At 29.9% G+C, this 10470-nt stretch overlaps 1 protein-coding gene across 2 annotated transcripts in view; it reads left to right on the top strand.

The window, feature by feature from the left end:
• The window catches only part of LOC106471143 (thyroid adenoma-associated protein homolog), a 239364-nt gene that overhangs the window by 90101 nt on the left and 138793 nt on the right, over window positions 1–10470 (top strand). For both annotated transcript variants that reach the window (XM_022400635.1, XM_022400640.1), the window contains 2 exons: window positions 1203–1337; window positions 4327–4414. In XM_022400635.1, the coding sequence (XP_022256343.1) occupies window positions 1203–1337; window positions 4327–4414 (223 nt within the window). The remainder of the gene's footprint in view (window positions 1–1202; window positions 1338–4326; window positions 4415–10470) is intronic.

A 10470-nucleotide genomic window follows, 5' to 3' on the forward strand; every position in this document is an offset into this window, starting at 1 on the left:
TATAATTTTTTCAATTCACAAATGTGATTTTGCCCTCACGATAAGATCAAAATGGCCATGGCAGATAAAGGGTTAATATCGCCAGCATTACCATAACAGAAGTTGTGGGTATAATAGAAAGTGCATGTATAAAATAATTACTCAGGTGATTACATACAACTGTAGATGTTTCTTAACATCCACAGAATCATCATCAGTGCCAATAAGGATTATCAGAACATCTGTATAAATTAGGAAAATGGCATTTTTGTGTGTGTGATGTGTGTGTGTATGTGTATATATATAGACACACACACTTGAACATCCAACTTGAGAAATCAAAATACTTATACATAAGTAAATGTTACTTTTAGGTACTTTGGACTTTTAGATTCATTCAGTTTTTACACTTAGCATTAGAAGCCGTATTTGAAGTCCAGATATTGTTCAAGAGAGTTTGGAGTGACTGAGGAACATAAGGTTGAAAAAATAATTTAGGTCTACTTGAATTACATATAAACTTAGCCAAAACTGACATTTAGGCAATGTTACACAGATTATGTTTAAGCCTAATAAGTGTTTATGCAATTCAACAAATTACAAATTAACAAAGTTAAAAATTTAAAGTCAATCCTAATTTTTACTCATTTGTTTTAATCTACAAATTTAAAATTGTAATAGTGAGTATTTATAGATTAAGAGAACAAACTTGAGGTCATTTCTTGCGAGAGCTTTAGTTTCACTGCTGGTTGGTGTGAGTGATTTGAAAATGAAGAAATACAAGTTTTGTTGTTGTTTTTGAAATTGTGCATAAATGTTGTGATCAACCTTCAGGATAACATTGAGAAAACCTATGCTTCTGTTCAAGTGATTTGTTGTAGTATTATGTGCCATTTAAAATGGAAAATAGACTGTTGTTTTTTTTTGTCTTTAGAGTACAATTTTTGCACAAAGCCATTTATACTTCTTAAATCAAAATAAACTGTTTTTCACAGAGGGAAGATGTATATCTAATCATGAGTTTTATTATGCTTAAATTAGAGTGAAATGCAAGAAACATATAAAAGCAATGAAGTTTTTCATTTTCTCCAAGATCTGTATTTGTAAAATGTTTAGTTTTTTTAACAGTAAGGAAATCACCAAATTGACTCATTTTAGTGTAAAAAGAAAAAAAAATGTATGTAAGATATCCTCATAGTAGTATACCTTTTTTTCTTTTTTAGGTTACTGAACTTATAAATAAACTTTGTAGGAGCCACATGGAAGAGTCTGGTTCATCTTGGAGATCTGTTTGGTTAAAACCATTGGTCACTACTTTTTTGAAAGGGAACAAGACCCAAATGACTGCTATTTCTACTGTAAGTTTATAAGTAATCACTGTTTTATATTCAGAAACAATTTGTGACATTGTTTCTAATATATTGATGTAACATAGAGTATTATAAATTTTAACTTAAAAAGATGATGTGACACTTCAAATAACATTTTAAACAATGGATACTCACTTAACCAAAACTTGGTGTGTGTGTGTGTGTGTATATGTATATATATATATGGAATCTTTTCATGCCAAAGGGAGCATGAAACACAAAATATTTCACTTGGTAGCTTATTACACATACATGTATGTAGCTTTTTTAAATATTTTGTAAAGCTGACAAGATAGCTACAGCTTCATAATTTATATTGTTGTATAATGTTAGCTTTGATAGGCAGAACTCCAATATATATAACTGGAAGGTATTTTATCAAATACTTAACTCCTTATCTGGAGCAAATACAGGCTTTGAACGGAGCAAAAATGGCTGCACGAAAGTGTATTGGAAGATGTTTTTTGGGTTACTGGAATATATATAGTATTATACATCATAGTAAAGGGAAATGGATATAGATTCATATTCTTATAAAAATACTAAGGTATTGAGAAGATAAATTAACTTGGACTGTGAAAAAATTGTAGGAAGATAGACAAGATGAAGAGATATTCACACAAGCATAACTTACCTCCTAGTACTGCCCCATGGTGAATATCCACTGCAAAAGCTCCAAAATGACAGGTAGATGAAGATTGTTGATATGTATATCCATAATTGTTCATGAAACCACCAGTAAAGTGCATTATATTGAAGAATAGTGCATGAGTATGCATTACATCAACGGGAAGTAATAAATTTAAAAAAATCAGGAACAATATTTCACAAATATATACAGCCTGTGTACAGCAAAATCATCATGTCTAGGTTACTGCTACTCATTGCTTTGCTTGTGGTACAGCACAAAGCACTTCTTTTGACACAAATGGGCCTGTCCATGCATCCTGTGCAAACAAAACTGGAGCGATGACGTTTTTCAGGACCACTGCACTACACACAGTCTCAATCCTTTCCTTCATAGTCCACAATATGTCTGGCTCCAACCACCCTCTACATTGCATTCCCTTTCTTCCCACATTTGGAATTATATGATGACAGTTTATGATGTCTTCAGATGTCACCTCTGCAGCTTTGTTTGCGAGGCCATCAATGAGGTTTTGTTTGAAAACTTGCAGTCTCTTGTTCTTTGTCCCTTTTGGCTGGCATAAACTGTACAAGATGTGAAGATTTACTTGGGTCACTTCAATAATTCAGTGGTATACTTTCTTCCACCTCTGGATTTTGCATTTGTGCATCTGGTCCATGCGATCATAGCCATTCATTGAGTACAGATGCATCAGTACAGAGAAATGGAGATTGAGAATTAATTTAAATGCTTCTTTGAATGAAGTTTTAAATGTAGAATTTAAAACTTAGATAATATGAAACTTTTAGTTATAAACCACAAGCTGAATGCCAGTCATATAATTTCATGGGAAATAATTAATAATTTTTCTTCTTAAATCTATATCTAAATAAATATTTAATGAACATGTTTTCTAAAAATTAATTATAATCTAGTAACAAGATATGTATGGAGAATGACTATCCTATTTCTAGTATTTCACAAAAACAACAATTTTTATACATATTTGGTTATCTGCTTTAAGTATTGCTTGATTAGCATTTTGACTTCTGTATATTTTTTCAAATATTCTTCTTGATAAATCCTTATAGATTAAAACATGCAAAAAACCTGATCCTCAAAGACATATTCCTACTTGGTCAACTGTATGACGCTTCAAATTATTAATTGTGATGGTAAAGGCAGTGAATTTTATTATGAATATTGGGGTCTTCTCTTTAGACTCTCTTCCTGGTTTTGGTTTTGTTACCTTGCTGCACTGAAGAAACAACTTTAATTTGGGCATTTTCAAAATTGAAATGTGCTGGTTATTAAAAGAGTTGTAGCCAAGGGTTCCAGTTGGACAAAATTTAGTGATGTTGCATCATTATGTCTTCTTGACAACCAAGCAAACGTAATGATGAATTTCAGTCAATGGTTATGATTTTTGTGCACCGGCAATACCAAGCGTGGGGCATGCGTGTACCCAATTCCCATTTTATTACTCATCACTATCTCTAACACCTTACCATAAAGTTTAATTATTTGGCCAAATTAGTGCATTGTCCATTTTACATATATATATATATAGCTGGAAGAATTTTCAGACAAAATTGCTTGTCTAGGCAGAAAGTGTCATTGTTTTGTGCAAGTTGCTCATCAATTGATCCTGCAATGGCTGACATATCAGGGTGACAGATGGATGGCTTTTCTTTTATATACAATAGATGTTATCTTGCCAAGCTTATTTACATGCACTGATAATAATGTTGTTAATTAAATTTTGAATGTGGCTTTAAAAATTCATGACAGGTACACTATGACCCTACTGTACATCTAGGGCTAACTTGTTTCAGTATAAATTTTTTGTGTATTTGACCACAACCAGGATCATTTGAAGTAGGCCAAATGTAAGCATTTAATTGCATTCAGTGGTATAATGGCATTAACATGTAACTTGTGTGATTGATGAAAATATTTTATTGAAACGAAGGATAAAGAAATGTGTATGTTTTTTTATATACTAGTTTTAACCAATGAAATTTTCCTTTTTTCTTTTACATTAAATGCTTCATTTTTCTATATAGTAACCTGTCATTACAACTTAAATATACCTGTCTTTTTTTTTCTTTCAAGTGAAAGGAAAGAGTTAAAGTTAAAAATAATTCACTATTTGATAGATAAGAAAAAGATTGAAATTGTGTGATAACCCAGTTTAATATTTTTCCACATAGAAAAATTACCTGTTGCTTTTAAAAGGTTCTAAAAATGTGTACATTGTGTATACATTTTCTGGTTAAACATTGTGAGATATTTCTAACATAATGTTGGATATCTTACTGTACTAAATGAAAATGTTCTACTCTACAGTATGTCCTTCCAAAGCTACTAAAGGCAGATCCTTATTCAGTTTCTTACATAATTGAGTTAATGCCATCTGAACCAGATTTCAATTCAGGTAAGAAACATTTGTGTAGATGTTAACTAATGAACTGGAATATTTTAAATATTGAAGCATTTATTAATATAAACATACAATATTTTCTTATTTATTATTATTTTATCATGAAATGTTTTTCTTTCAGTACTTTGTGCATATTATGCACTTTAACCACTGTTTTGTATTGAAAAGATCTTTGTAGGATGTTGTATTTTTGGCTGAAAAATATTCCATTCAATTCTCTTTAATTGCATAAATTTATTTACTGTATCCATATTTTTCCTTGATGCAACATTACTTTTTGTAGTATGTAAAAAACATTTTAAGTTTTTACATTCAAGTATTGCATAAATAACTACTTTTACTTTTCTGATAGTTAAAAAAAACATGGTTGGTCTCAATACAAGTTGTGCAAAATACTTTATATATATATATATATATATATGTATTCATACATATATACACATGTTCTTCATTGATCATTTTGAGCTAATTTTAAAAAAATTAAATACATGCTTGCTACCTAATACTCCTAACTTTCTGTGTAAGTTAAGACTTCTTGAAATATTCCAAGGAGCTAGAGGTAGCAGAATTTCCTTATTTCTAAATATAAGAAACCATGTTCTTAACTAAACCAAAAATTTATAATTTGTTTTAAATATATAAATATATATATATGTACACATATTAGATTGATGAAATTTTCCTTTATTTTGAATTATAATTCTAAGAGTAAATATGTATTTCTTTTGTACATTTTCTAGCTTGGAAAATATTCTAGCTATTTCATTTCCTTTAATTAGCTTATTTGTTATGGTGTTCTGCTCAAGTACAGATTACTATGGTCATCCTCATGTTAAGTGAAGGAAACGGTACAATCATTGATAAATATGATTGACTTTTACTTCTTTAACAGAAGTTGAGTTGCTGACTGATTAACATTCAGGCAGTGTTTCAAATGTAGAATGTAGAGGGTTTCTTTATTATATGAAGTCTTACAATCAACAACTGCACAAAATCTTAAAATGTGAGCCAGTAGATATCTCGTATAATGCTGATAAATGGGTAAAAAAATTAGTACAGTAGGTTTTGTATGCTGTTATACTTGAAGAATAGCAACAAATTATGTAGCCTTGTCTACAAAAGTTATAAACTAAATGATAACACAGCATTTAAGTGTTAGAATTATACTCTTAAATCAGAAAAAATATATTCATGAACTTGCGGTTTAAGTACCATTTTGGAAAGAATATCTGTTGAATTGGTAGAGTAAGAAAACAGTGAGTTTATGTATGTTTAATATTTGATACTGGAAGAATGTGAAGTTTGTTTAAATAATAGTTGATGAGTAAATTTTATAAGTAATTTCTAGAACAAAAAAAATTAATTCCTTGATGAAATATGTAAAATCATTGACTAGATTATAATCATGGTACACTGATGTTTGCACAAACATTTATTGTACACTAAGAAATTGCCTATGTTTTTTCATACTGTAATAAACTAAAATTTTGTGTGTTTTTCTTGTGCCAGCTGAGGTTTTCATTATTTTTTAAGCATAAAATTTGATGTATTGATTTGTTTAACCATTACATAAAATCTCTGATAAATAGAGCTGTGTCATTCATAATATAGTTTAAAGGACATGTGTCTTGTTTTTTGCTTCAACTCATTATTGAGAAGTAGTGCTATAATATCTTTCCCAGTTAACTTTGAAACTATTGGGTGAAATGTGATAGAAACTAGATGTTGTATGTTCACTCTGATACCAGCTTGGAAAGGTCTATGATACATTGACTTCCTTTGCAGAAGCCAATGTTCTTTGGTTTATAAAACATCACATGTTTACAGCCTCTGCTCACAGGAATGATATGTTATAATATGTTTCCAAGTTAACTTTGCAACTATTGAGTGATATGTGATAAACATTAGATGCATGTTTACTCTGGTACTATCTTGGGAAGGTCTATGACATGCTAGTTTCCTTTGCAGAAGCCAATGAAACAAAGTCACCTTCAGATGCAAAAGCAAACATTTCTGAGTTGCTTAGTTCCAAACTTGTGGAATGCCTTTCCAGCAAGATACTGATTTTGATATGTCTTGAGCTATTTCATTGCTACAAAAAAACAAAAGATTTCTTTCTTTGATAATGAACTTTGCAGAAAAGATTGGTGGACAAAACTTACAAAAAAAAATGAAAATTCATTGTAAAATTTTCACAAGAACAGCAGATCTGCTCATGAAAAGAAGAAGAAAAGCTTTCATATTAAAGTTGTGATGAACCTAGAACAACAGCAAAACTTCAGTATTAATTTTTTCTTCAACAAAATTGTTGTTGTTCAACCATATGTACTGTAATATGACTCATTGTCTATAGTCCTGCACTGCATTGCTGGCTTATCAAGATTGAGTTCAAGGGACTTGTTAAAATACTTTTTGGTTCTCCATTATGAGTTATTTGATAGTAAAGCGACTGATGTGAGTGCAAAGAAGTGTTTAACAAATAGCATGCTCTCTACAAGTACACCTAAGATGACTCAGAAAAGTATAATGGAATACCCATGCAGGAATCAGAAAACATTTTCATTTTGCTACATTTTTGTTGCACTGAGTAATCTGCTGACCTTCCCATCACTGTTGTTATTGGAGAAAGAATTTTTTTCCAAATTCAGGTTGATTAGAACCTATCTGAACTCAACCAACCATCACACAAATGGGATTGATTGGACTGGCAACAATTTTGATCAAGCATGAAATTAAAAATATTGGAGTGTGCAATTTGACTTAATGAAAGCAAGAAAAGTGAAATTTTCGTAAGTGTAAAATATTGAAATAGCATGATAGTCATGTGTTTAACTATCGCTGTATCATTCCCCCAGTTCAGAATGCTGATTGTTGAGTTACTCTGTCACTTCATATCTTCCTCTTATGTTCTTCTTCTTGCATATTTTTTTCTGTTCTTTGGTTCATAAGACATCACATGTTTATAGCCTCTTCTCACACACACAGGAATGATTTCATTCATCATATTTGGCTCTTTTCCTATTTGACACAAAGCTAATCTGACTGTTACTATTTTACATTAGCCTCATTTCTTGTTATAAAATGAAACAAAAACGTATATGTGATCACTGCTATGATGTCTGTTAATGATTTCCTACATTAAATATTCAAGTAAAAGTGTTTTTATGTTGTATTGGTATTTGAGGATTGTAAGCGGTTTTGTTGTTCATTTTTGATAATTTATACTGCATCATTCAGTGTAAATTTTAAAGTATGTTTGTTGTCATGAAACTTTATAAAATTATTTAACAAAATGTTTTTTATTTATTTGGAAATGAAATCTTTTTTTTTTTCATTGATTTAATATGTGAACTTGTGAATTTTACAAAATGAAAAATAAAACAAATGTATATAATATCAATTATGCAATCACCATATTGAGTTTCTGGTCTCTGTTAATTTAGCATTATTGTGTGATCTATGTATTCAGTTTCTTTGTAATGTTTTTTTTTTTAAATATTAGGTTAAAATGTTTTATTAATACAAAGAAATTTAGTAATATTCTGAAAATTGGAAGATGTAGCTGAGTTTATATGTTTTTAAAGAGAACTTCAAACATAGCATAATATTCATATTTCAGCCATATCTTATCTTTAGTAAATAACTACGAATAAATCAGTTGCATTTGATTTATACTCCCATGAATTTGTTGCACAAGTGAAAGAAAACTAGAAGGGAGCAGGAGATCTTAAAATTTCCTAGGGCAGCAAAATATATTAACCTAAGCCCTATTTGTATGCAGTGAACTTAAACCAGATAAAGCTAAGCTAGAAATGTTTACCAGTATGTTATCAAAATTAATAGTTTCAAAACGGAACCTATTTTAACTGTTATAACAATTTTAGAAATTTGGGGGGGGTTATACTATTTCAAACTAAATAAAAATGTTTTCCCTCTGAGTCACTTAGTAATCGGAAAGTTGAAGGAATAGGAGTATTATGGTGTTTCTAGAAAAGAGGGTGACCTAAATTATTCTTGTTTCAAGTTATTTAATTCCTTAAGCTGCATGAGCCTTAAATACCAAAGCATCTTATTATTTTGAGACGTTGTTAAATGTGTGAAATATATAAAAACTGAGGCTTTTAGTTGATTTAATAAGTTTCACAACTGAGAATAAACTTTTTTTCTGTAAAATATTAATTTCCACCTTTATATTACCTCTAAAAATGTAATCTCTGACAAATACTATTGCTTGTTTGTTTAAGTTTCTTTTAACTAACTTAGATTTTATAAGATTAGGACACTTGAACAAAAATCCAATATAGAGCCTTTTTTTGGTCATTTGAAAAATAATTTTCTGCATTTAGAAAGTTCTTAAATTCTAGCTTTTCTAACTATTTCTAATAAGTTGAGCTATGAAAAAATGTTTCAGAAACTTTAACCTGATTATAAAATAGTGAAACAAGAGAGAAACAGATGCAACAGAATACTTACAGCTTTCTGGTAACCAGTAACTATGTATTTAAAGCATTTCTCTCTTTTTAAAGTTCCAAGTTCATTGTTTTTGTGAACCAACCTTGATTAGTTTATATTTTAATTTTAACAATTTCATTTTATTTAGATTAAAAAGTAATGTTGGAGGTAAAATTTTAATGTTTGTTCACAAGAGGGACTTTTTAACATGATGTAATTGTCATATGAAGTCTAGAAGTTTCCTGAAAGCTTAGGCTTCTGTGGCATCTTCAATGTTCATGAAATAGCGTACAATATAAAATCATGATTTAGAGATAATCAGTTAATTCAATTAGTTAATGTGTTTTAGTTAGACAATTTTAGTTAGTCTGTGATTGAGTTAGTCTACTTTTGAGCAATTCATTCATCAAGTTAGTTAGTTAGTTATTCATTAATCAGAAAGTTAGTCATTGAGTCAGTCAAAGTGTTTGTAATTGGTTATTTAATGAGGAAATTTTGCAACTAAGTGTACTGAGCTTTAGTTGTGAGCTAGACATAAGTTTTGGAATTTCTGTTGAAATGTTGTTTGTGAAGTTAAGCCTCCCACTAAATGTAGTTTGTAGTCTGTTTAGAACATTATTGAAGAAATAAATGAATTTGTTATCATTAAGTGGACTGGGCTTCTCATTATTTTTACAGAAAAATCCAAAAGAACCCACCCAGTGGTAGAACACATTACAGCAGTAATTTAATGCATTGGTCCAACAAGACAACCTGTTTGTATTGAGCATTCTATAAAAAGTTGGAAACATGACATTTTATCTTGCAGATTACTTTTTTGTTTTCACTACTGTTAATGAATGGTGTGATACGCAAGTCTAATCTGTCTACACTCCTAAAGTAAACTAAGTGTTCCATATCTAAATTTGTGACCACATGTGTGTTACCTTTCACTGGATTGAATTTAGTAAATTTAAAAAAAAAGAACTATAGTGTACGTATCTACAAGTTTCCTTATATATTCACTTAAGCATCAAACTAAGATTATGAAAATGTGGTGTTACCTTGTGATGTACAAATTTTAACATCCCTGCTTCTGCCAGGGGAATATAAGTTCTATGGTTCATTTTGTAGGGTCTCAAATTCAGAGAACATGTTACAACATATAATTTATCATGTCTTAGGTTCTTCTGATTGTGTCCCAGCCTGTCATGAGTTATGCATCTTGGTTTGTGCACAAGATGAAAGAACTTTAAGATTGAAGGATGTCTTTCCTATTCAAATGTCGAAGTCTCATGAAAAAAAAATTAATTCCTTGTATGATATCTCAGAATGTTCGCTTGCAAACACATTGATTGTTAGTTAAAAGTTTACATTTTAAACTGGTTTACTCTTTATCGTTATCTCCTCTGTTAATAAGGACTTTATTTTTGATTTTGTTCAACCTTTGTTTCTGGTAATTTGACTCCAGTATTATCATTGACTACAATGATAACAGTTTCCATTAAGATGTATACACCTGGAAAAAAGTTAAGCACCCCCAAATATTTTTCAGGATTGCTTATTGAAAATAAGGTTTAATTTTCATGATGTTGAGCAATGTTCATAATTTCAAACAT

This window comes from Limulus polyphemus, unplaced genomic scaffold (genome assembly GCF_000517525.1).
Source record: "Limulus polyphemus unplaced genomic scaffold, Limulus_polyphemus-2.1.2 Scaffold110, whole genome shotgun sequence".
Taxonomy (NCBI): domain Eukaryota; kingdom Metazoa; phylum Arthropoda; class Merostomata; order Xiphosura; family Limulidae; genus Limulus; species Limulus polyphemus.